The sequence below is a fragment of the Spea bombifrons genome, chromosome 3 (assembly GCF_027358695.1).
Source record: "Spea bombifrons isolate aSpeBom1 chromosome 3, aSpeBom1.2.pri, whole genome shotgun sequence".
In the NCBI taxonomy this organism is placed as follows: domain Eukaryota; kingdom Metazoa; phylum Chordata; class Amphibia; order Anura; family Pelobatidae; genus Spea; species Spea bombifrons.
The window spans coordinates 777,338-802,892 of record NC_071089.1 but is presented as its reverse complement, the minus strand read 5'-3'; the positions used below and the strand labels follow the sequence as shown (position 1 = coordinate 802,892).

At 52.9% G+C, this 25,555-nt stretch overlaps 2 protein-coding genes across 5 annotated transcripts; one reads left to right on the top strand and one right to left on the bottom strand.

Moving 5' to 3' along the window:
- Nucleotides 1-4,939: 4,939 nt before the first annotated feature.
- On the bottom strand, nt 4,940-6,442 carry MRPL14 (mitochondrial ribosomal protein L14). 3 transcript variants are annotated; one of them, XM_053460126.1, is made up of 3 exons: nt 6,240-6,442; nt 5,728-5,826; nt 4,940-5,595 (listed from the first exon to the last, which is right to left on the bottom strand). In XM_053460126.1, exons 2-3 carry the CDS (start codon nt 5,802-5,804, stop codon nt 5,229-5,231), a joined length of 444 nt encoding a protein of 147 aa, XP_053316101.1. In that variant the 5' UTR covers nt 5,805-5,826; nt 6,240-6,442; the 3' UTR covers nt 4,940-5,228. The 3 variants fall into 3 exon arrangements, with proteins under 3 accessions (XP_053316101.1, XP_053316102.1, XP_053316103.1); XM_053460127.1 differs by lacking the exon at nt 6,240-6,442 and adding an exon at nt 6,126-6,214; XM_053460128.1 differs by lacking the exon at nt 6,240-6,442 and adding an exon at nt 5,934-6,098.
- Nucleotides 6,443-6,539: 97 nt separating this feature from the next.
- TMEM63B (transmembrane protein 63B) lies at nt 6,540-17,900 on the top strand. Of its 2 annotated transcripts, XM_053460116.1 has the most exons (23): nt 6,540-6,662; nt 8,182-8,323; nt 8,439-8,518; nt 9,147-9,185; nt 9,654-9,744; nt 10,329-10,366; nt 10,497-10,639; nt 11,153-11,204; nt 11,290-11,398; nt 11,539-11,609; nt 12,316-12,396; nt 13,101-13,224; nt 13,662-13,795; nt 14,070-14,207; nt 14,733-14,886; nt 14,986-15,092; nt 15,272-15,358; nt 15,441-15,506; nt 15,608-15,770; nt 15,892-16,165; nt 16,255-16,370; nt 16,461-16,541; nt 17,516-17,900. In XM_053460116.1, exons 2-23 carry the CDS (start codon nt 8,204-8,206, stop codon nt 17,687-17,689), a joined length of 2,442 nt encoding a protein of 813 aa, XP_053316091.1. In that variant the 5' UTR covers nt 6,540-6,662; nt 8,182-8,203; the 3' UTR covers nt 17,690-17,900. The 2 variants fall into 2 exon arrangements, with proteins under 2 accessions (XP_053316091.1, XP_053316092.1); XM_053460117.1 differs by lacking the exon at nt 9,147-9,185.
- The last annotated feature ends 7,655 nt before the right edge of the window (nt 17,901-25,555 follow it).

The window sequence follows — 25,555 nt, the reverse complement described above, 5'->3', positions numbered from 1 at the left end:
TAAAAACCCTGAGAATCTGCCCCTTCACCCCGAGACTGGGGTAAAAACCCTGAGAATCTGCCCCTTCACCCCGAGACTGGGGTAAAACCCTGAGAATCTGCCCCTTCACCCCGAGACTGGGGTAAAAACCCTCAGAATCTGCCCCTTTCCCCCCGAGACTGGGGTAAAAACCCGGAGAATCTGCCCATTCACCCCGAGACTGGGGTAAAAACCCTGAGAATCTGCCCCTTCACCCCGAGACTGGGGTAAAAACCCTGAGAATCTGCCCCTTTCCCCCCGAGACTGGGGTAAAAACCCGGAGAATCTGCCCCTTCACGCCAAGGCCCTGAGACTGGGAGAAAAACCCGAGTTTTGGGGTAAATCCCGTTTATTGGGTGTAGCGATAAGGTGTGTGACCGGCGTATGGTTTGGGATCCCAGGACTTCTCCCAGGGGCCCGGCCCCGACACGGAGTCTGCATTCTACCCTGGCAATGAAAGAGTTATATAGACTAACATTTTGCCCCTGCCGAGGGCCTGACTAGATTCAGATTTGCCCTGGAGCGGGGTTATTTAACAGGATGCATTCATATCCAATATACGTGCATCCGGGGATGTCTTGAATGGCTTTTAAGTGTTTGCCTGTACTGCTTCCACCAGAAGTCTCTTCCAGGTATCTACTACTCTTTCTGAATGTGTAAAGCATGATTTATTAGGCTGTGATGCTTCGTGTAATTCTAGTCCTTCATGGAGCCCGGGGGCCACGCGGCGCGTCACATCTCCCGACATTAAACGCCGCCGGATTCTGCCACATTCAGCTTGCGCAGGACTGCCCCCTGGTGCTCCTCAGCTGTACCGACACCCAGGTGTTACAAATAATCCCATTGAGGAAGCAAGCGCTCCTTGTATTTATTGATTGATTTATATAGCGCCATCATATTCCACAGCGCAGTACAGCGGTGCTGGCGATTATTTGTTGATTTATATCGCGCCGTCATATTCCGCCACTCTGGGGGTAAAATGTTCTCAAAGGCCGCGGTTCTAGATCAAGCTCCAGGGGGAAGTAAATGAGATACGGGACGCGGACGGACAGACGGACGCCATGAATCACACGTGCAGAATATATAAATATCGATATAGCGATTTATTTCACCCCATTCGGCCCGCCTCGGAATCAATTATCCTGCAAGTGAACGCCCGACGCGTTTGGTGCCCGGCCACGGCGCTCAATCCTAGGCATGCGGACTGAAATACATCATGCGTAATATACAACATGTGGAACCGCCCCCTGCACCGATGACATCAGAGCTATTATCGCATTGATAATGAATCTCTACTAATAATTTATACCGCGGTTTATATCTCTATACATTTATAAAAATATATATCATTTATACCGCGGTTTATATCTCTATACATTTATAAAAATATATATCATTTATACCGCGGTTTATATCTCTATACATTTATAAAAATATATATCATTTATACCGCGATTTATATCTCTATACATTTATAAAAATATATATCATTTATACCGCCATTTATATCTCTATACATTTACCTTTATAAAAATATATATCATTTATACCGCCATTTATATCTCTATACATTTATAAAAATATATATCATTTATACCGCGATTTATATCTCTATACATTTATAAAAATATATATCATTTATACCGCGATTTATATCTCTATACATTTACCTTTATAAAAATATATATCATTTATACCGCGATTTATATCTCTATACATTTATAAAAATATATATCATTTATACCGCGGTTTATATCTCTATACATTTATAAAAATATATATCATTTATAACGCGGTTTATATCTCTATACATTTATAAAAATATATATCATTTATAACGCGGTTTATATCTCTATACATTTATAAAAATATATATCATTTATAACGCGGTTTATATCTCTATACATTTACCTTTATAAAAATATATATCATTTATACCGCCATTTATATCTCTATACATTTATAAAAATATATATCATTTATACCGCGGTTTATATCTCTATACATTTACCTTTATAAAAATATATATCATTTATACCGCGGTTTATATCTCTATACATTTATAAAAATATATATCATTTATACCGCGATTTATATCTCTATACATTTACATTTATAAAAATATATATCATTTATACCGCAATTTATATCTCTATACATTTACATTTATCAAAATATATATCATTTATACCGCGGTTTATATCTCTATACATTTATAAAAATATATATCATTTATACCGCGATTTATATCTCTATACATTTATAAAAATATATATCATTTATACCGCGGTTTATATCTCTATACATTTACATTTATCAAAATATATATCATTTATACCGCGATTTATATCTCTATACATTTACCTTTATAAAAATATATATCATTTATACCGCGATTTATAGGAGAACTTTTCTAGTTACATTTCTGGTTAATCGATGTGGTAAATATTACTATTGATCCCCAATATTTGATATATAATAACAATCATATAATAATCATAAATAATATCCATTTCCGCATAATGCCCACGTTACTAAACGTTACACTTTCATTCATGCGCAATCACATGACTCTCGAAAGCAGACGGGTTTAACATTCAATTATAGATTGTAAGCTCCTGTGAGCCGGGCCCTCCTCGCCTGCTTCTGGCCAAATTAAGGGATGCCTGTTTACACTTTGTACAGCACCTCAGCATATGATGGTGCTATATAAACCAGTAATAACAGACTGTACAGCGCCGCCGCATGTGATGGTGCTATATAAATCAGTAATAACACACTGTACAGCGCCGCAGGATGTGATGGTGCTATATAAATCAGTAATAACACACTGTACAGCACCGCAGCATGTGATGGCGCTATATAAACCAGTAATAACACACTGTACAGCGCTGTGGAGCGTGATGGCGATATATTTACATGTCTTTGGATGTCTATCGGTGCAGGGGGGCCGCGGGGAGGAGATTGAGAACCCAAAAAAGTATAAAAAACACTGCCCTATAGGGTGCTATATATATATATAATATATATACGATAGATACGGCCTCTAGAAAGAAACGCACCAAGGCCGTGGGGTATTTCCGGAATCAGGAGATTCTGGCCGGGTTTCTCGGCCGTCACACGAACCCCGCGCAAAAAATACACGGGGAAAAACGCAGGAAATCATCTCTGCGGCCATCGCTATGGAAATGAGGCATTTCTGAAACCAGGACACCTGAACTGAAAAATTAATTCATTTGATTTCCGTCACTTTTACCTCATTTTGCGAGGATTCAGAGGGGAAAATATATTAAAAAATTCGGGGGTTTTTTTCTAATTTTCGCTAGTTTTTTTTTTCCGCTAAAATTCAGAGTTCACTTAGTCGAAGCTGAAAATGACCCCCCTTCTTAAAAAAAAAAATAAAAAAAACAAGCTTTTAATAAAAGTAACACACTAAAATTGTACAAAAAAATGTAACTATATATATAATTGTTAACAGCAATCAGGCTTACCCAGATTCCAGCATGTACCGGTTGGCTGGGCATGATAGGAGTGTGATTGCTGTTGGCAATCACACTGCTATCATGCCAAGTCAGGCAGTACATGCTGAAACCTGGCTAGCTGCCCCCTTTGGTATTGAAGCTGCCAGCAGTATGGGGTCTGCACATCACTTACACATCCATGCCATCACACTCATTCATCTACAGATTCATTCCCTCAATCACGCATACTCATTCATACACCCTCCCCCACTGTAGTTCTCTTGATGCCGCTCACAGACTTCCGCAAGGGCCGCTGCTTCCCTCTGCGGAACCAGGAATGGAGTAGAGTGATGTGATGCGACGCAAATTCACGTGACTCTGCTGTGTTCCACTTCCCCTGCGCAGTGTGTGCCAGCGACTCACAGGTAGAGCAGCACGGCCCTTGTGATCCTGGTAGCCCCGGCTACAAATATCACGTGGGCCGCACCTCGAGCTCCGGAGGGCCGCATGTTGGAACCAAAAGAATGAATAATAATCCAAAGAACATAATGTTCCCAAATAAAGAAATAAATCACATATAAAAATAGATGTAAAAGCAAACAAAACCTTAATCAAATAAACAAGACACATCAGAACGGGAATTTAACCCCACGGGGGCCAGATCAAAAATCCAGCATTCCTCTCGTGGGTTAAGAAGGGTAATAACATCAACACCGCCGGGGGAGAAATGAGACGCTCGATTATTTTTTATATTATACGTTTATTTGATTATTTCGTGGAGTTCCGGAGTTCCTTCTTCAGATTGATCTCAGCGTTGGAGCCCCGCGCGGGATCGTCTTGCTTTTTACCGATACGGCCTGAGCTGGCGCTTCGTTGGTTAGATTTAATTATCTGAACTACGACATTAAAAGAAAGCTCGATCCCACCCTGAAAAAATATATAGTTTACACGGGGACATTATTCGCAGGAAAGGAGAATAATCGCTCCGGGACTGAAGGGGTTAAGATTCCAGGGCAAACTTTGGTTCAATAAGCAGAAACATTTCACTGGTTACCATGGTGACAAACTCCTTGTTATACAGACACCCGGTCACATTATATGGCCTTCGGATTTTGGGGAGTTTAGATATCGGCTGATGTTCTGGGCAGGTTTACTAAATAGCATGAAAAAAAACGGCAAGACACCTAAAAAGTCTGTGTCCAGCAGCCATAGGGTTAACTTACCCAGGTTCCTATCATGCATACAGTGATGTCACGATGCACGCCCCATCCGGGTATCTATGATGTCACGATGCACACCCCATCCGGGTATCTATGATTTCACGATGCCCACCCCATCCGGGTATCTGATGTCACGACGCCCAGGTGCATAACACCCGGCGAGGGCATCCGATTGTTGCCGGATATTTCCCTCCGCATTTTCTGTATGAACGGTAAACCAATCAAATCATAATAAGAATATTCTTTTATTTTATATAATATTTAAGGATTAGCAGCAAACATACATCCTCCAGTGCGCTGCTTTCCCAACCCATCTCCGCTGGGATTCGGTTCCATGACTCCACTACAAGCCGAGCCGGATTTTCTCACCTATGCCCCAAACGCCCTTTTATCCCAAATACAATGTATCCCTCTCATCGCCGATTCCTCCCCAACCGAGGGGAGACAGAGTAAGTTGCGACGAGGGGGCGCATCCCACGCCACACGTTTACCACCCTTGGGGGGGAGGTTCAGCTCTGGGGTCCACGTCTCATACGAACGTCTGGGCGATGGCCAGCAGCTTGGAGAAGTCCCCGTCGTGCTTCCTCAGAGCGGTGGGGATGGGGGTCTTGATTCTGGTGCCCACGGGGTTGCCGTTGTCCTCTATGAGCACCACGTTGTTGGAGTCGAAGCGCGGCGTCATGGAGGGGCCGGGCATTCTGTGGCCAACGATCAGGGCTTTCTTCTTCTGACCCTTAATGGCCAGCAGGATGCGGTCGCCCACCTTGCCCACCCCGGTCTTGTTGTAAACATGGATGCACCTCGGGGGCCGGTGGTACGGCGTGTTCCCCAGGGAGCTGTTATCCACCACCCGGACCCGGCTCATCTTCTGGATGGCGGCGCAGGATGCCGACAGGCTGAGGGAAAGTAACCTGCGGATTAGTCGTTATGGGGGGTGGCTGGTATTTGCCCCAATGCGTGGTGTATTTGCCCCCAATGCGTGGTGTATTTGCCCCCAATGCGTGGTGTCATGATTTCCATAGATTTACCTGAAGGGTTGTCTGGTAGCCACCCGGCATATCCCGGTAACCAGGATCCGCAGCCCTCCGTTACACACAGCCGCCATGATGCCCCGGCAACTACGGCTTCTAGAAGACACAGGGGGAAATTGGGTAGTAGAGGCAGGGGGATACGCACGGGGGTAAGCGGGTCACATAGCGCAGGGGGTTAATATGGTGTTTAAAAACCAACATACCATCTGGCATTGGGAGGGTTAACACTGAGACCTGCCCTGAAGGGGGAATTAAATTGCCCTTGAAGGTGTGAAGGGCCCTCCGGGAGAATAAACATCCTCCCGCTCCATGAAGAGCCCTCCAGGCCGGGAAGGACTCGCCGAGGGCGCCCTCACATTAAGCAAACACTCGGCCGCTTTAGGAGTTTGAAATACCTCAGGTTCGGCCGGTGACTCGTGCCATTAACCCCTCGGAGTGACCCCGTGGGCTACGGATAGCAGCGGGAGTGATACTCGGGATGAGGCTTTGGCAGATTCACTGACACTTACCCTCCCCTCGCGGCGGCCACTTCGTCCCGGGTACGAGCGCGTTTCACTTCCGCAACCCCTTCAGACGCAGTGCGCGCCTCCGCAGTGCTCGGGGTTATACGCGTGCCCGAGAAGCAGGGGGTGGCAGTAAAGAACAAATAGGCGCGGGGTCAGAGGGTCACGCGGTCACTGTATTCAATTCTCTCTTGGAAAGTTGACAATAAAGTTATTCACTGTTGATGTTGGAGCGGGCGCGGATGCGCACGCATAATTCGACGTCACTCCGCAGGCGTGCTGGGCCGCAGTGCCGGGGGGTGGAGCCTATACCTGACGTCACGGGCTCTGCCTTCCACCTGCATTGTGTTGAGTCCGGGGCTGGGTAGAATCTGCTTTTCCGGGGACCCGCATAGGGCCACACTGCGGCCTGCGAGCCAGCGACACACGGTGAGCACCCCGATTACTGACACCCCGGTACTGCCTTATACCCCGGCGCTGCCCCTTAACTGCCCCGGCGACAACACCGCTGTCTGCCCCTTAACTGCCCCGGCGACAACACCGCTGTCTGCCCCTTAACTGCCCCGGCGACAACACCGCTGTCTGCCCCTTAACTGCCCCGGCGACAACACTGCTGTCTGCCCCTTAACTGCCCCGGCGACAACACTGCCTTCTGCCCTTTAGCTGCCCCGGTGACACCACCGCCGTCTGCCCCTTAACTGCCCCAGCAACACCGCCACCGCTAGCTGCCCCAGCGACCCTGCCACTGCCATCTCCCCCTTAACTGCCCCGGCGACACCGTCGTCTGCCCCTTAACTGCCCCGGCGACACCGTCGTCTGCCCCTTAACTGCCCCGGCGACACCGTCGTCTGCCCCTTAACTGCCCCGGCGACACCGTCGTCTGCCCCTTAACTGCCCCGGCGACACCGTCGTCTGCCCCTTAACTGCCCCGGCGACACCGTCGTCTGCCCCTTAACTGCCCCGGCGACACCGTCGTCAACGTCGTCACCGTCGTCTGCCCCTTAACTGCCCCGGTGACACCGTCGTCTGCCCCTTAACTGCCCCGGCGACACCGCCAACTGCCCCGGCGACACCGCCACCGCTAGCTGCCCCGGCGACCCTGCCACTGCCATCTCCCCCTTAACTGCCCCGGCGACCCTGCCACTGCCATCTCCCCCTTAGCTGCCCCGGCGACCCTGCCACTGCCATCTCCCCCTTAGCTGCCCCGGCGACCCTGCCACTGCCATCTCCCCCTTAGCTGCCCCGGCGACCCTGCCACTGCCATCTCCCCCTTAGCTGCCCCGGCGACCCTGCCACTGCCATCTCCCCCTTAGCTGCCCCGGCGACCCTGCCACTGCCATCTCCCCCTTAGCTGCCCCGGTAACCCCGCCGTCTGCCCCTTAGCTGCTGGCAGCGCATTCTGGGAGTTGTATTTTTGCTTCCTGTAGAGTGCCCCTTAACTGCCCTGGCGACACTGTCGTCTGCCCCTTAACTGCCCCGGCGACAACGTCGTCTGCCCCGGCGACACCGACACTGCTTTCCTGGGACCCCCTGAAGCGACACTGGCTGCCCCCCGAATGGTTCTGTAAATACCCCAGCATGGACCGGGGATCACCCGCCGTGTCTTGGGGTTATTTAAGCGGGGGCAGCGTTCCTTCCGAGATGCCCCCTCGCGCCCCGTTTCTGCCCCAGCTGGTGTACGGGCCGGCAGCAGCTGTCTGGTTCCTGTCTGCTGATCCGCCGGCCGCAGACTCATCATCTTTCCGGATTTCACCCCGGATTAGGAAAGCACCAGCTGGTCCGCGTTAACCCCTGCTGTGCTGTCGCTTTGTGATGGGGGTGGGGTGCAGCGAGCTCCGTGTACCCGCTGGTTGGCACGCTGGGCTCCTGGCGGCCGGTGATACCGGTTAGCGTATAGCCCGGCGGCCGGCTTGCGCATGTTCTTCACATCTCCCTTCTCTCTCTGCAGATTAGGGCATGATCATCTAAACATGGCGGGCAATTCCACCAAGGATTACTGCTACAGCGCGCGCATCCGCAGCACCGTGCTGCAGGGGCTGCCCTTCGGCGGGGTCCCCACCGTCCTGGCTCTGGACTTCATGTGCTTCCTGGTGAGCGGTTCTCGGGGCTCCGGGGCGAGGGTCTCTTTATGCCCCCGGCGCTGCGTTGGCGGGGTAATAGGGGTAATACCGGCTCCGTAACGTGATGCGTTTATTAACCCCGCAGGCTCTGCTGTTTATCTTTTCCGTCTTGAGGAAGCTAGCGTGGGATTATGGCAGACTCGCCTTGGTGTCGGACGTTGAAAGGTGAGTACCTAGGGGCTCATAGCCAATCGTCTGGGGCTCGTACACGGGGCCCCTGCTTGCCCAGCCTCCGACACATACTCTGCCCCCCCCTCCAAAGCCCCTATAAACACCACGTGTGTCGCTAAATATAAAATAATCAGAGGTGGGCAAGCCAAGTATTTGGGGTATTAAGGGTTAAAGCCTCGGCCGGCCAGTGCAGGGGTTAACCCTTCGTATACAGTTCCATATCTGTAGGACCTTTTTGACCCTTCCCATGCGTTTTGTCTCGTGGCCGTGTAGCTCTTAATGGTTACCCAGGGGGCGCCCATTGCATATTTCCAGTCATTTGAAGGATCTGCCGGCGCGGGGGTCTCGGGGGGGCCCACAGGATCTGCCGGCGCGGGGGTCTCGAGGGGCCCCCAGGATCTGCCGGCGCGGGGGTCTCGGGGGGGCCCCAGGATCTGCCGGCGCGGGGGTCTCAGGGGGGGCCCAGGATCAGCCGGCTCGGGGGTCTCGGGGGGGCCCCCAGGATCTGCCGGTGCGGGGGTCTCGGGGGGGGGCCCCCAGGATCTGCCGGTGCGGGGGTCTCGGGGGGGCCCCAGGATCCGCTCTCATTGTCGTTACCTTTTTTTTCTGTCCCTCGATCCAGACAGCGGCGGCACCAGCGGTTCCGAGTGGAGCGGGAATAGTACGTGTAGCGCTCGCACAAACACTCTAACTCTGCAAATCACTCCGTGTCTCCAAACTGCCCCGTTAACCCATCGTATTCCGGGCTGGTGTTCGGTCCTTTCCTGTCGTTAACCCTTTCAGCATGATGTCTTTTTCTTGCTCTGGAGAGATCTTTCTTTGTTTTTGGCGAAGCACTCGTCCCTGTTAGTGGGGGATGACGGGACCCGGAGGGCCGGGGACGTATTTTTGGGGGAAGGTTCGCCCGAGTCGTTTAACCTTTTCATTGCCGACCCGAGTGGCTGTGAAAAGGTTCCGTTTAGACTTCTGCGCGTTTGGGACGGGTGCTTCGTCCCGAATTCACACTTAATGGTCCGGTAACCTTTCTTACGAGCTTAATATCCTCTCTGTGATTAACCCTTTTTCTGCCAGGCTGGGTGTAGACTAGCAGTGAGCGCCTCCTCCTAACCCCGTCTTCCTCTCTCCGCAGCGCCACATCGGCCATGCGCTCCGACAGCCACGACCATTACGAGCGCCTGACCTCGGTTTCCAGCTCCATGGATTTCGATCAGAGGGACCGAGTGAGTGCCGGCAGAACCCTCAGTCACGGCAGCCGCCCTCCGCTGGCTACGGAACTACAACTCCCATGATGCTCCACTGGGTGCAGGCATACCCTTGTTCTTTTAGAATGCAGGCAGAGCATTCTGGGAGTTGTATTTCTGCTGGCTGTAGGGTGCCGCTCGGGGGGGTATGGCGGCGGATGTGTGCACACGGGGGGGTTACATGCTTTCTGTGTTATTTAATGTGTGGGGGCAGATTATCTAAACGGCTCGATCACAGAGCATTATGGGGGTTTTCTAGAACTATGCATTAGTTGGGGAGGTAGAATATAGAGGGTGTAAGGACTCGGCACAGGCTGCGCAGGGTTAATGCCTCTCGGTGACCCCACACACGGAGCGTGGGCATTAAAGGGCCTGTTCTCCTAAACAGTGTTTTATATAGAAACGACCCCAAAGCATCGCCCTGCTTAGCAGTCACAGCCGAGGCGAAGAGGGTTTAGGCTTTCGGGGGTCTGTATCTCGGTGTTTATCCGATTGCCCCCTCCGCGGTCACATGACTCGTTTTAATGAACGATAACGACGTTTTCCGTGTTCTCTCCCCGCAGGGTTTGTGCTCGTGGTTGACGGCCATCTTTAAGATCAAGTGAGTCTGTCTTTCTGCGATACGCCCGCATTAACTAATTGTTGTAACCACCGGTGGGGGGGGCGCTTCCCGCACCCGCCGGGGGCCGCGAGGGCAGACGCTGTATAGTAAACGCTTTCTCTCGTTACAGAGAGGAGATCATCCTTGAGAAATGCGGCGTGGATGCCGTGTATTACCTCTCCTTCCAGCGCCACATCATCGGCCTCCTCATAGTGATCGTCATCATGTCCGTCGGCATCGTCCTTCCCATCAACTTCTCCGGCAATCTGCTGGGTAAGAGAGACGGGCGGGGGAGGGGGTCAGCTCTGACCTTCAGAGCTTACAGTCAGAGGCCGCTTGTGGGCCGGTGGTGGGGGGGGTTCGGGCTCACATTGAACTCTCTCTCCTCACTCTCTCTTCTCTCTCTCCTCACTCCTCTCTCTCCTCACTCCTCTCTCTCCTCACTCCTCTCTCTCCTCACTCCTCTCTCTCCTCACTCCTCTCTCTCCTCACTCCTCTCTCTCCTCACTCCTCTCTCTCCTCACTCCTCTCTCTCCTCACTCCTCTCTCTCCTCACTCCTCTCTCTCCTCACTCCTCTCTCTCCTCACTCCTCTCTTTCTCCTCACTCCTCTCTTTCTCCTCACTCCTCTCTTTCTTCTCACTCCTCTCTCTCTCCTCACTCCTCTCTCTCTCCTCACTCCTCTCTCTCCTCTCTCCTCTCTCCTCTCTCCTCTCTCTCTCCTCTCTTCTCTCTCTCTCCTCTCTTCTGACTCCTCTCTCTCGCTTCTCTCTCTTCTCTCTCTCAGGAAGCAGCGCGGTGAGCTTCGGGAGGACGACCATCGTCAACTTGAATTCTGGGTGAGTATTCTTATAGGACAGGCCGTCCAACCTGTGGCCCGCGGCACACGCGTTGCATCTCGCTTACCTCTCCCGTCTCTCTCAGAGATAACCTGCTCTGGCTACACACCACCTTCGCCGCCTTCTACCTGCTGCTCACCGTGTACAGCATGCGCCGGCACACGTCCAAGATGCACTACAAGGAGGACGATCTGGTGAGTGCTGTGGGAAGGAAGCGCCCGTTATTGCCGGGTATCGGATGGGTCCCTCGCAGGGTTAACATCCCCTCGGATTGAGTAAATTTGGTGAACGTCGCCGGTTCCCGTTAATCACGCGGGATTCTGTTCCATCACAGGTGAAGCGCACGCTGTTCATAGACGGCGTCTCCAAGTACGCCGAGCCGGAGAACATCAAGAAACACTTCGAGTGAGTATCGCTGCCGGGCCCCTTGCAAGCTGTCTAATGCGGCCTCTCCTGTGCCTCCCCCGGGGGGGGGGGGTCTCCTGTGCCTCCCCCGGGGGGGGGGGGGGTCTCCTGTGCCTCCCCCGGGGGGGGGGGGGGTCTCCTGTGCCTCCCCCGGGGGGGGGGGGGGTCTCCTGTGCCTCCCCCGGGGGGGGGGGGTCTCCTGTGCCTCCCCCGGGGGGGGGGGGGGTCTCCTGTGCCTCCCCCGGGGGGGGGGGGGGTCTCCTGTGCCTCCCCCGGGGGGGGGGGGGGTCTCCTGTGCCTCCCCCGGGGGGGGGGGGTCTCCTGTGCCTCCCCCGGGGGGGGGGGGTCTCCTGTGCCTCCCCCGGGGGGGGGGGGTCTCCTGTGCCTCCCCCGGGGGGGGGTCTCCTGTGCCTCCCCCGGGGGGGGGGGGGTCTCCTGTGCCTCCCCCGGGGGGGGGGGTCTCCTGTGCCTCCCCCGGGGGGGGGTCTCCTGTGCCTCCCCCGGGGGGGTCTCCTGTGCCTCCCCCGGGGGGGGTCTCCTGTGCCTCCGCTTTATATTATTGTTATGGGGGGCACCACTTTTTGTTACTTCATGGGGCGCTAAACATAAGGGGTTGTATTTAGTTTTTCGTTTTGTATGAAGGTGCAAATGACTGTAATAAAAATGTTACTTCCTCTGTTAACCCTTCGCGTTGGCGTCTTTTCAGGGAAGCGTATTCCAACTGCAAGGTGTTAGACGCGCGGCCGTGCTACGATGTGGCGCGGCTCATGAACTTGGACAAGAAAAGGTGAGGTTACAGCGATATAATGCGGCGCGTTATTCTGTGATGCAGGTTCCGTCCCTGATGGGTCAGACGCGGTCCCCTCAGCCTGGGGTAAGGCATTCTGTGCCCCCCATTCTGTCAGCGCTTGGAGTCCTTAACATGCGTAGTAGAATGTTCTAGGTGCCTTTTTGCTTTAGAACGTTCTATAGAGTTCTGTGACTATTTGGGTAGAACCAGACAACAGCAAATAAAGGCTTTTAACCATAATTTGCTGAACGCGAGTGACGGGTTGAGTGGCGAGTACATGGCGGGCGAGTGACAAGCGTGTGGCGGGCAGGTGACTGGTTGAGTGACGAGCGCGTGGCAGGCGAGTGAAGGGTTGAGTGACGAGCGTGTGGCGGGCGGGTGACGGGTTGAGTGACGAGCGCGTGGCAGGCGAGTGAAGAGTTGAGTGACGAGCGCGTGGCGGGGGAGTGACGGGTTGAGTGACGAGCGTGTGGCGGGCGGGTGACGGGTTGAGTGATGAGCGCGTGGCAGGCGAGTGAAGGGTTGAGTGGCGGGCGGGTGACGGGTTGAGTGACGAGCGCGTGGCGGGGGAGTGACGGGTTGAGTGACGAGCGCGTAGCAGGCAAGTGACGGGTTGAGTGACGGGCGGGTGACGGGTTGAGTGACGGGCGCGGCAGCTCCTCCTCGAGTCCTCCTCATTTGCCGTCTCGTCCCTCCTGCAGGAAGAAGGCTGAGCGCGGCCGGTTATATTTCACTCATCTGAAGACCAAAGAGAGCCGAACGTCCCTGATCAACCCCAAGCCCTGCGGACACCTCTGCTGCTGCGTCATCAAAGGCTGCGAACAGGTACCGGGCCGCGGGGGCCACAGGGGGCCACGGACGGATGTTGCTCGCTCCTCACCATGGCGTCTGCAGATACACAGAGAGAGAATCTTAAAACCTCTCCTTTTTTGTAGAATCCGTTTCTTTTCTTATCGTTTTTGTTCGGTGGGGAAACGCGTCGGGGTTACAGGGAGTTCTAGCTTGTGGCCGGCTCTACGTGGCGCGTCACTAAGATGCTGTTTGATTGACAGGTTGGAGGGTTTGCTGCTCCTCTGCCTCTTGCTGCCGGTCCCGGTTGAGTGGCGTTATAAGGAAGGGGCAGATGTGATGGTGGATGGGGCAGATGTGATGGGTTGGTGGAAGGGGCAGATCTGGGGGTGAGCGTAGCCCTGCGGTGCGGAAGATCCTGTGGACTCGCAGGTTTTTCACCCGCTTTTTGCCCCGCTTTTTGCCCCGCGCAGGTGGAGGCCATTGAATATTACTCGCGGCTGGAGCAGAACCTGAAGGAGGAGTACAAGAAGGAGAAGGAGAAAGTGAACGAGAAGCCCCTCGGGATGGCATTCGTCACGTTCCACAACGAGGCCGTCACCGCCACGTGAGTAATCGGCCCACGGCCCGGCTGACCGGATGAAGGTGGCCGGCGGTCCTTGTACTCTCTCTGTTTCTCCCCTTCTCGGTCGTCTCTGTGTTGGATTTTATTATTATTATTATTATTTTTATTATTATTATTATTATTTTTATTATTATCTTTTATTTATACAGCGCAGGCAGTTTACGCCGCGCTTCGTGCTTTTAGTTTCTGCTGTGGAGACGTACCGCGTCTTCCGTGTTCAGATCGTATGGGTCACGCGTGTCTCCGTCCTCCGCAGGATCTTCAAAGACTTCAACATGTGCCAGTGTCACGGCTGCAGCTGCCGGGGGGAGCCCAAGACGTCGTCGTGCAGCGACTCTCTGCACGTCTTAAACTGGAGCGTGAGCTATGCCCCCGACCCGCAGAACATTTACTGGTGAGAGCGTGGGGGGCTTCGGGCGAGAGCACCGGCTGTGTTTGGGTAGACATCGTCATGCCGGCCGCCTCTGGATTATAGTCTAGAGAACCGAGGAGCGCGTTGGTCGCGCAGGAGGTCCGTATTCAACACTTCAAGGCGTTTCTGGCACCTTGTGTCCCGGGTGTCGGAGACGTTGATGGGTTCTGGCGTTGCGTGTTGCGTGTTGCGGTCACGGGAACGGGTAGAGGAACGCGTCGGTTTCTGTAAAGAGGAGTAACGTTTGATGTCTCTGCTGTGCAAATGAGCTCGTTGTGCGGTCGGAATATTTAACTAAGCCGTGAGCGTACGTCTGAACCCTCCGCCTCTCTCTCTCTCTCTCGCGCTCTCTCCCCCTCTCTCATTCTCTCGCTCTCTCTCCCCATCTCTCATTCTCTCGCTCTCTCTCCCCCTCTCTCGCTCTCTCGCTCTCTCTCATTCTCTCGCTCTCTCCCCCTCTCTCATTCTCTCGCTCTCTCTCCCCCTCTCTCATTCTCTCTCTCGCAGGGAGAACCTGTCCACGCAGGGCTTCGTCTGGTGGTTTCGTTGTTTCCTCATCAACGTTGTCCTCTTCATGCTGCTGTTCTTTCTCACCACCCCAGCGATAATCATCTCCACCATGGACAAGTTCAACGTCACCAAGCCCGTGGAGTATCTGAACGTGAGTGGAGTGGACGCCGCTCTGGTTGGAGTGTGGGGGGGGGGTTGCCATTGGTGTTTCTTGTGATTTATGACCTTGTGATATTTTCTCTCGCTGCAGAATCCCATTATCACCCAGTTCTTCCCCACTCTGCTCTTGTGGGCTTTCTCCTCCTTACTCCCCACCATCGTCTATTACAGCACTTTCATGGAGGCCCACTGGACCAGGTATGGAGATTAATGGCGGTTATTATGTGGTGAGCGTCTCTGTCGGTGCCGGCTGCCTGTAGGTTGTGAATATGTAATGAGTGCTTTGTGGCCCCTGGCGGTACTTGGTGGAGTGGCTCTGTGTGAGTGTGCGCTCCGTCCGGAGATTGTTTAGTAACTTTCCGTCTTCTTGGTCTCAGGTCCGGAGAAAACAGAACCACGATGCACAAGTGTTACACCTTCCTGATCTTCATGGTTCTGCTGCTGCCGTCCCTGGGCCTGAGCAGGTAAACGTCTGTCCGGCGGCGTTTGGGGTCGCGGCGCCCGTTCCGCGCTCCGGCACCGAACTCTTCCTTCTGTCTCTTTCAGTCTGCACCTCTTCTTCCGGTGGCTCTTCGATAAGAAGTTCCTGGACGAGGCGGCCATCAGATTCGAGTGAGTAGAGCGCATGGTGATCGTCGGGTTGTTTTTGGATTTAAGTCGTTGGAGCCGTGTTCTAGACCTTCTCTCCGGTGTTTGCCGGTGCTCTCTTCCAGGTGCGTGTTCCTCCCGGATAACGGAGCGTTCTTTGTGAATTATGTCATCGCCGCGGCCTTCATTGGGACGGCCATGGACTTGCTGCGTATTCCGGGGCTGCTGCGGTACATGATCCGCCTGTGCCTCGCGCGCTCCGCGGCAGAACGCAAGAACGTGAAGCGGGTGCGTGCTTTATCCTGTGTATCAAACTCTCACGGCTGTCTCTTTATTCCTGGCGCCCTCTCTGTCCGTATCGAGAGGTCTGTCTCGCTCTCGTTAATGCCCGCTCTCTTCTTGTTTCCAGCACCAGGCCTTCGAGTTCCAGTTCGGGGCGGCCTACGCCTGGATGATGTGCATCTTCACCGTCGTCATGACGTACAGCATCACGTGTCCCATTATTGTGCCGTTTGGATTGATGTATATGCTCCTCAAACACCTGGTGGATCGGTACAACATGTACTACGCGTACCTGCCGGCCAAGCTGGACAAGAAGATCCACTCCGGGGCGGTGAACCAGGTGGTGGCGGCGCCGATCCTCTGCCTCTTCTGGCTGCTCTTCTTCTCCACCGTGAGAATCGGTAAGCGCCTGCGTGTCCGCGGGGGGGGGGGGGGTCTCTGAGCTGCCGGGGATCTTGTTTGGGTTTCACGTTTCTCGTTTGCCCCGCAGGCTTCCTCGCTCCGACGTCGATGTTCACGTTTGTGGTTCTGGTGATCACCATCGTCGTCTGCCTGTGCCACGTTTGCTTTGGGCACTTTAAATATCTCAGTGCTCACAACTACCAGGTACGTGGATCGCCGGCGATATTCTGACGGCGCGGGAAATCTTATCGCTCGGCGGGTCTGACGCCACGTTCTGCGCTCTCTCGCCTTTAGGTCGACGACGCGGAGACAACCGCAGTGGATGGAACGCGGAATGGCCGCCCGCCATCTAACGCCTCTTCAAGCAAGCTGACGGTAAGCGTTCTGATACCGGTTACATACACATCGTATACAGCGCTGCGGGTGTGAGCCGGATCCGTGTTACACGTCTGGATACAGCGCTGCGGGTGTGAGCCGGATCCGTGTTACGTGATGGGATACAGCTCTGTGGGGGCGAGCCGGATCCGTGTTACGTGACGGGATAAAGCTCTGTGGGGGTGAGCCGGATCCGTGTTACGTGACGGGATACAGCGCTGCGGGTGTGAGCCGGATCCGTGTTACGTGATGGGATACAGCTCTGCGGGTGTGAGCCGGATCCGTGTTACGTGACGGGATACAGCTCTGTGGGGGTGAGCCGGATCCGTGTTACGTGACGGGATACAGCGCTGCGGGTGTGAGCCGGATCCGTGTTACGTGATGGGATACAGCTCTGTGGGTGTGAGCGGGATCCGTGTTACGTGACGGGATACAGCTCTGTGGCTGTGAGCCGGATCCGTGTTACGTGAAGGGATACAGCGCTGCGGGTGTGAGCCGGATCCGTGTTACACGTCTGGATACAGCGCTGCGGGTGTGAGCCGGATCCGTGTTACACGTCTAGATACAGTGCTGCGGGTGTGAGCCGGATCCGTGTTACACGTCTGGATACAGCGCTGCGGGTGTAAGCCGGATCCGTGTTACACGGCGGGATACAGCGCTGTGGGTGTGAGCCGGATCCGTGTTACACGTCTAGATACAGCGCTGCGGGTGTGAGCCGGATCCGTGTTACACGGCGGGATACAGCGCTGTGGGTGTAAGCCGGATCCGTGTTACACGGCGGGATACAGCGCTGTGGGTGTGAGCCAGATCCGTGTTACACGGCGGGATACAGCGCTGCGGGTGTGAGCCGGATCCGTGTTACACGTCTGGATACAGCACTGGGGGTGTGAGCCGGATCCGTGTTACACGGCGGGATACAGCACTGGGGGTTAGGACCGTTGGCTAACGCTGTTTTTTTTCCTCGCTCTCCATAGAAATACATCGCGCAGGTTCTGCAGGACTCTTCTACTGATAGCGATCCGGCTGCGGAGCCGGAGGACGCGGGAGAACCCGGATCCCAAGACGACGAGGTGACCACCGACAGCACCCACGACGCGGAGTTCCAGTCGTGCGAGGACTGCTTAATAGAAAATGAAATCCACCAGTGATTCGGGGTCCGAGGAGCAAGGACCGTCCCTATGGCCTCCGCCAGGTGCTGTGCACCGCGTTCTCACACCGCTTCGGGGGTCCCTCTCCGTCTGCCCCTTATCCTCGGCTCCTCCTGTCCCGGAAATCTATAGACGACAGCAGAGGACAAAAAAGCACGCAAACCCGGGACCCCCGATCATTTTGCTGTAATAGACTATTAGTTTGTGTGCATCCGCTGCCTGCCGTCTCGTGTTCAGGGTTAGGGCTTCCCTTGCACTCCTGCACTCTACGCTGTACGTGAGTGTGAGTGTGTGTGTACGTGTGAGTGTGTGTATATGAGTGTGAGTATGTGTACGGTAATGCCGCTGGCATTGCTAACTGCAGAGGCTGCCATTATGTGAGTGGCGAGGAGGCCTCCGTGGCTGGGGTAATGGGCAGGGTAACTGTGTGGGGGGTTGGTGCTGGTAGAGTGCGCGTGAAGCAGGGGCGCAGACCCCTTTTTGGTGACGTATTAAGGCACGTAGTAACAGTGTCCGTGTGTGATAGGAAGGTGCTCGTGGCTTTGGGTATGAGTGGCTCACCCTTGGTTTGAGTGGGTGGCTCACCCTTGGTTTGAGTGGGTGGCTCACCCTTGGTTTGAGTGGGTGGCTCACCCTTGGTTTGAGTGGGTGGCTCACCCTTGGTTTGAGTGGGTGGCTCACCCTTGGTTTGAGTGGGTGGCTCACCCTTGGTTTGAGTGGGTGGCTCACCCTTGGTTTGAGTGGGTGGCTCACCCTTGGTTTGAGTGGGTGCAGGTGGCAGCCTCTACACTTGAGTGTTGGTGGTCTGGTTGTGCGTTGCTCTCCCTAAACCACGTGCCGTTCCCGGCCGGTCGCTGCCCCCGCTGCCTGCCACCAAAAGCACCTCCAGCCTGGAGCGGGCGTTCGAGGAAACTTTTTTTCTCCGTCTTTCTAAGCGGTTTTGGATTGAATCTGTGGATGTAAAACCTGGCCCTGCTGCGAAACGGACGAGGGGAAGGGGTTAAACGCGGCTGCACCCCCCATAACCCTATGGAAGCCTAGCTGGCCGCGCCGGTCCAGACGATGGTCTTGTGGCTCCCAACTTCATCTTACTGAGCCTCGTTATCTGGGATTTCCGGTCGTTTTAACGGAACAGGCGGCTCTGCTGCAGCTTCTCTCTGCCCCCCCGTATATCTGCCCCCCCCCCGTATATCTGCCCCCACTGATTTCTGTGCTGATTTTCCTGGTGGCTGTAAATGGTCTGCACTGGTGGGACTGGTTTGTTCACCCGTTGGACAGCTTACTTTACTGGATCCCTAACTTCTGTCCCTTCTTAAAAAGTTCTTGTGGTCTCGGAAGCCCCAACGCCCTCGGGATCCTCTTCCTGTCTGACATTTGGTGTCCCCCCCCCCCGATGTTTAGTATGAGATGTATGTTGGGGGTCCCCGTGACGGTTGTATTGGGGGGGTTAATCCTGGCTTTCTGTCCCGGTTACGGCGGAGGGGAGGTCGCTGTCCTGAAATTTCAGTCGGATTGGGGTAACTCTACTCACGGTGGGAATTTAGAGGGGTAAACCCTGGGGCCCCAGGGGCCCTTGTTGCTCGGCAGCTGTCATGGCCCAGTCTGGAACTGTTGGCTCTCATGAGATCTAAAACTGAGGCCTGGAGCCTCAAAGGTAGCTTAGTGTGATGATGGCTCTATGCCGGCCGTTATTCCTCCCCTGTGAACGGCACTTAATTCAGGGGCATCCCGCGTGCCGGTCTAACCCAACGCTATCGGTTTTTTAAGTGTTTTTAATTGCGAGGTGTGAAGGTTTATGAGTAGGGAGGATGGACCGGCAGCGTCCGTCATGGAAAGGGAACTCCGGCCCCCCAAATAATCCCAGAGCCCCTGACACGGATTCTTTACTGTCACACACTGACTGACCAGCAGGGGGCAGCAGGACTCTAAAGAGTCAGCTCACAGGCGCCCTCTCTGGCCAAACTCTGAATTGCACATTAAACATTTGCTGCTAATATAATGGAACCTGTGAAGGGGGCTACAGCTGGGGGGCTTCGTTTACTGCACAGCCTGAAAGACGGGGCTGGTGGGAACGGGCGTAGATTAGCTGGGGTAACGGGTCTGACCGCCCTGGGGAAAAGCCCCCTTAATATGTATCTCCACTGGATTTATGTCAGATATTCTCCCCTGTGCTGTGATCTCCGAACCTCGGAGTCCGAGGGTCCCGCTGCGTCCGAGCCTCAGGTCACGGGTCTCGGTCTTTCTGATCATGCCTTTGCCCTGTTACCCCTACGGGTGCCAGCCTGCCCCCGGCTTTTAATGTCGGCTCAGGGGGGCGATGTTTTGGTGACGGGTTCTGGGAGCGATTCATTTCTAATACCGGAAAATGGGGAAAAAAGTCATTTATTGGGCTTTAAAGATATTTAAGAATATCAGAAATGTGATGTTCGGTGTTTTATGCTTTTAGAACTGTAGACTTTATAGTATTTTTTGAGAATTCTGTCCTTTTAAACTGACGTGAAGCTCCGGCAATGGATTTATGGACCTGGGGCAGATTGGTAATGGGACGGGGGGGGGGGCAGATTGGTAATGGGACGGGGGGAGGGGGGGCAGAATAATATTAGGGCACTGAAGCTAAACGGTGGCTCCGAGACCTCCAGGAGACCCCCGGAAACCCCGTGTGGTGCCAGCGATTTAAGGGAACAGTGGCATTAAAAATGGAGGCCGTGGTTACAGATCTGTAGACTTTTATTTTACGTTTTAGAGAATTATTCACTTTAAATTTCCTAGAAATCTGGGAAATCTCGATTTTGTGCAATTTGTTTTGTTTCGGGTGAAATCTCTAAAGGGGAAGGGGCTGCAGGCGCGCGTGTGGGAGTATCGCACGTACGGTGGTCTGCAGGCGCGGGTGTGGGAGTATCGCACGTACGGTGGTCTGCAGGCGCGCGTGTGGGAGTATCGCACGTACGGTGGTCTGCAGGCGCGCGTGTGGGAGTATCGCACGTACGGTGGTCTGCAGGCTCGCGTTTGGGAGTATCGCACGTACGGTGGTCTGCACTGTGCTGTAACTGCTGTGGTCTGTTTGTAGGATATCGAGAGGAAGGTCTCGCGCATGTGACGGGGCACTCTGTGCCGTCCTCTTCTACCCGCCGATGATGTGATGTAGAGTTACAATCATGTTCTAGAGGGATCTGGGGAGGAATAACAAGGTGTCAGCAAGTCATGAGCAAGCTTTTACCTCCCCCCCCCGTTACCCCCGGTTCCTATCGGGCGTCGTGGGCTTTGTCCCCCGCAGTGTATTTTGTGTGCGTCCCCGTGTGCTGCTACCGCACAGACCCACAATTCTGTACATTTGTAAAAAAATAAAATAAAACTACGGATATTAAAGCGACCTCGCAGCGGCTGCTTCTCACCACGCGAGTCTCTGTCACCGCGTCAGTCTCTATCGCAGCGGCTGCTTCTTCTCGCCGCCTCGGTCTCTGTCGCCGCCTCGGTCTCTGTCGCCGCCTCGGTCTCTGTCGCCGCCTCAGTCTCTATCGCAGCGGCTGCTTCTTCTCGCCGCCTCGGTCTCTGTCGCCGCCTCGGTCTCTGTCGCCGCCTCGGTCTCTGTCGCCGCCTCGGTCTCTGTCGCCGCCTCAGTCTCTGTCGCCGCCTCGGTCTCTGTCGCCGCGGCCGCCGCTCGTTCGATGTGTTGAGGGTGGTGGTGCCGGTGGCCCGTTCTGTGGCCCTGTTCTGTGGCGACGTACTGGGTTGTACCGGGGGCCACGAGTCGGATAATGAAAGTCCTCTCTGACCCGGCTCGGCCTGAGAAGTCTTCGCCCCGGCAGATGTTTGCGATGCGCATCATAAGGAGGAATTGAGATGAGAACTGAAAGCCCGGCCGAGCGGTTCCTGCCCCGCCGGATCCACGATCGCCTCCATCCACGGGGGCAACGTTTAAAACGCTCTTTCCCTCCCTGACCGACGCCTAAGGACGGCCGCAGGGACTGGGCAGGCACCGGCAGGCAGAGACATCCAGCCACGTAGTATGGACTGATTTCCCGGTCAAGACCGCCGCCTGGCCCGTTACCGGACATCCGTCTCTGGCCGGCGGTCTCTGTCTCTGGCCGGCGGTCTCTGTCTCTGGCCGGCGGTCTCGGTCTCTGGCCGGCGGTCTCGACGCCCCAGCCTTCTGTCGGAGGACATGAAGTAAAGAGGCCGCTGCCGCTCTGCGTGACTTCGACCAAAAGCCTCAGGACATTGAAATAAATAAATAAAAGTTCGAAAAGCTTCCCAGCGGGCTGCGCTCTGCCCAACAACCCCCCCCAATTATAATACACAAAAAATACACAAATCATAAAATAAAAATACTCCGCGCCCCCTTTTTATACAGAGACGGCCAGCCTTTGGCTGATAAGGGTGATGGGAGTTGCAGACCGGAGAAGCCGGTGCATGAGGAAAGCAAAGGACTTATCTGTGTTTGCAGAATGTATTATTATCATTTATTGTTTTATATCGCGCCATCAAATTCCGTAGCGCTGAACAACGTTTCGTTTAACCCTTTATTTTCTGTGTGCCTCCTATTTGCTGTTGAGCCGTGAGATGAGCGTCATGTGGTGCCCCCCGGTACCTCTGCACGTGGGGTATTTCTGTGATCGGGAGATGCAGCTGAATATATTTGGGGGTTTCGCTGCATTTACATATAATCTGTGCTAACAATCCTAAAAAATGTGGAAACGAAAATTAACTTTACAGCTCCTTTTACCACGGATTTGCGTCCAAACGCTCCTAGTGAGATAGTCCGGGGTGTCTTCTCTCTGAAAACAGTCCCAAATGAGACATGGGCGTCACAAAATACAATTTGAAAAATCCATTTTCTGACATAATCCCCCCGTTATGGTATTTGGGTCAACTGAACTGCTTTCTTTCCTTGAAAAAAAGTTGTGTGGGAGCACGAAAAAAAAGATAAAATGAAGTCACCTGTATTTAAGCAGGGATTCCACCTGTAATATAGCAGGGAGAAAATCACCAATCGGGAGGCTCAGATATAATTAAATCAGAGGACATGAAGGGGTCGGCTCCAGACCGTGTGACCCTGAGAATCTGCCCTTTCACCCCGAGACCGGGGTAAAAACCCAGAGAATCTGCCCATTCACCCCGAGACCAGAGCCTTCGCACCCCTTATTACAGACAGGTGGAAGCCCCCCTATTGCCGAATCCCTTCTGCAGAACACACGGCGGGTGGGATTTATTTTATCGTCCTGATTGTGTATTTTCCTTCTTCGATGTATTATGTGGTAAAGTCGTGTCTTTATATAGAGATATAGATCACGGGTTCTATTTCTTCATGCGCCTTCTGTATGCAGCTGAAGAAGTTTATATTACATTTTTTTTTTTTCTTGAATTGATTGTTTTTATTTTTTTATCCTTTGGTCGTATTTATGCATACGATCCTTTTATTTTTTTTGTATGGATTCCTCATATATGTTTGTTTCTTTTATTTATAGTCTATCGTTAAATGATATATGGTTTTATATCCGCACTTTCTCTGAGCGCTGAATTTCTTTAGTGAATTTCTTAGTTCTATTTCTTCAGCTTATAATTTGCTATTTATGAAGAATATAAGGGGTCCACGAGCGCATTGTTTCTCCATAAAGTGGAAAAACAGCTGAATATAATTTGGGGTAGTCATTTTAGGAAAATGGGGGATTTTTTTAGGATCTCTAAAGACCCCCAGCTATGTATTGGGTTGTTTCTAGTTGGATTCAGTTGAAGAAAGACCGTAGCAGAAGCACAAAAACTGCTCTAGTCCTGTAGCGTAAAATAGCCGTGGTCCTGAAGGGGTTAAAAGTGCAGTACGGAGACACCCTGCCCGCAGCGTGACATCAGCACTATTTAAAATGTGGGGTAATTTAACTAAACGGCAAGCTTTGCGTCCTGAGGGCCGGTTCCTGTGATCTCTCGCATTAAATAACTTTGTTATAACGCGGACAACTCCAACTCCCACTGCATCGGCTCACAGTGGATGCGAGAGGGCCGGTTTGGGGGTGGACGCGAGAGGGCCGGTTTGGGGGTGGACGCGAGAGGGCCGGTTTGGGGGTGGATGTGAGAGGGCCGGTTTGGGGGTGGATGTGAGAGGGCCGGTTTGGGGGTGGACGCGAGAGGGCCGGTTTGGGGGTGGACGCGAGAGGGCCGGTTTGGGGGTGGACGCGAGAGGGCCGGTTTGGGGGTGGATGTGAGAGGGCCGGTTTGGGGGTGGATGCGAGAGGGCCGGTTTGGGGGTGGATGCGAGAGGGCCGGTTTGGGGGTGGATGCGAGAGGGCCGGTTTGGGGGTGGACGCGAGAGGGCCGGTTTGGGGGTGGACGCGAGAGGGCCGGTTTGGGGGTGGATGCGAGAGGGCCGGTTTGGGGGTGGACGCGAGAGGGCCGGTTTGGGGGTGGATATAAATCGAGGGCTTCCGTCTGTCTCTCTCACTGTGTGTATCTCTGTCTCTTTATTTATTCGTGGCACTCTCTCACAGTATCATTATCTGTCTCTCTCTCGCTCGTTGATGCCCACTCTCTCCCTGCGTTCTCACACCAGGCCTACGACTCCCAGTTCGGAGCGGCCCAAGGAGGGGTCAATAGGAAAAGCCATGCAATAATCATATAACATATAACGTATATCGTATATCATATAACATATATCGTATATCATATAACGTATACCATTTAACATATATCATATAACATATATCGTATATCATATAACATATAACGTATATCATATAACATATATCGTATATCATATATCGTATAACATATAACATATATCATATAACATATATGGTATATCATATAACATATATCGTATATCATATATCATATAACATATAACGTATATCATATAACATATATCGTATATCATATATCGTATATCATATATCGTATAACATATAACGTATATCATATATCGTATATCATATAACATATAAGGTATATCATATAACATATATCGTATATCATATATCATATAACATATAACGTATATCATATAACATATATCATATAACATATATCGTATATCATATATCGTATAACATATAACATATATCATATAACATATATGGTATATCATATAACATATATCGTATATCATATATCATATAACATATAACGTATATCATATAACATATATCGTATATCATATAACATATATCGTATATCATATATCGTATGTCATATAACATATAAGGTATATCATATAACATATTTCGTATATCATATAACATAAAGGTGCAGCCGCGATGAGCACCCGGGAGAAACTCTCTGCATGTTTGCTATTTTGGGACAGTTTGCGGTGATTTCCATGGATCCCCTTTTTGCGCCAATAAAGACTTCCTGTTTGTGTCCTCTGATTGTTGATTGGAAGCCAGATAGAGGGAAGTCTCAGCTATTGGCTAACACGTAATTTACTAAGTGACGAGGAGTGAATCCATACGCTGGCTGTCAGATTGGGAATTTAGAGGGGTAAACCCAGGGGCCCTTGTTGCTCGGTAGCTGTCATGGCCCAGTCTGGAACTGTTGGCTCTCATGAGATCTAAAACCAAGGCCTGGAGCCTCACAGCTAGCTTAATGCGATGACAGTGTGAGTGGTCGGTGAGTGTGAGCGGTCGGTGAGTGTGTGCTCTGTCGCTTCGTGGCTGAGCTGCTTTTACTCCTAGACGCTCCCACTTCACAATAATACCCCTTACAGCGGCCCGGGGCAGATTTCCGTGGACTGGTTTGTGGTAAAGGTGGCCTCCTGTGACAGCGCCACGTTTAATGCGCTCTTCGGGACGACCCGTTGCGTCTCTCTCTGGAGACGGATGCCTATGGGCTGATTTTCTACACCCGTCGGGAGAGGCTGAACACCCGGACCAGGACTCG

Coding starts and splice junctions, on each gene's coding strand:
- TMEM63B (XM_053460116.1), top strand. CDS start 8,204: ATGGCGGGCAATTCCACCAAGGATTACTGCTACAGCGCGCGCATCCGC. Junction 9,745..10,328: donor ATTTCGATCAGAGGGACCGA/GTGAGTGCCGGC, acceptor CTCTCCCCGCAG/GGTTTGTGCTCGTGGTTGAC. Junction 15,771..15,891: donor AACGCAAGAACGTGAAGCGG/GTGCGTGCTTTA, acceptor TCTTGTTTCCAG/CACCAGGCCTTCGAGTTCCA.
- MRPL14 (XM_053460126.1), bottom strand. CDS start 5,804: ATGGCGGCTGTGTGTAACGGAGGGCTGCGGATCCTGGTTACCGGGATA. Junction 5,596..5,727: donor GCTACCAGACAACCCTTCAG/GTAAATCTATGG, acceptor ACTTTCCCTCAG/CCTGTCGGCATCCTGCGCCG.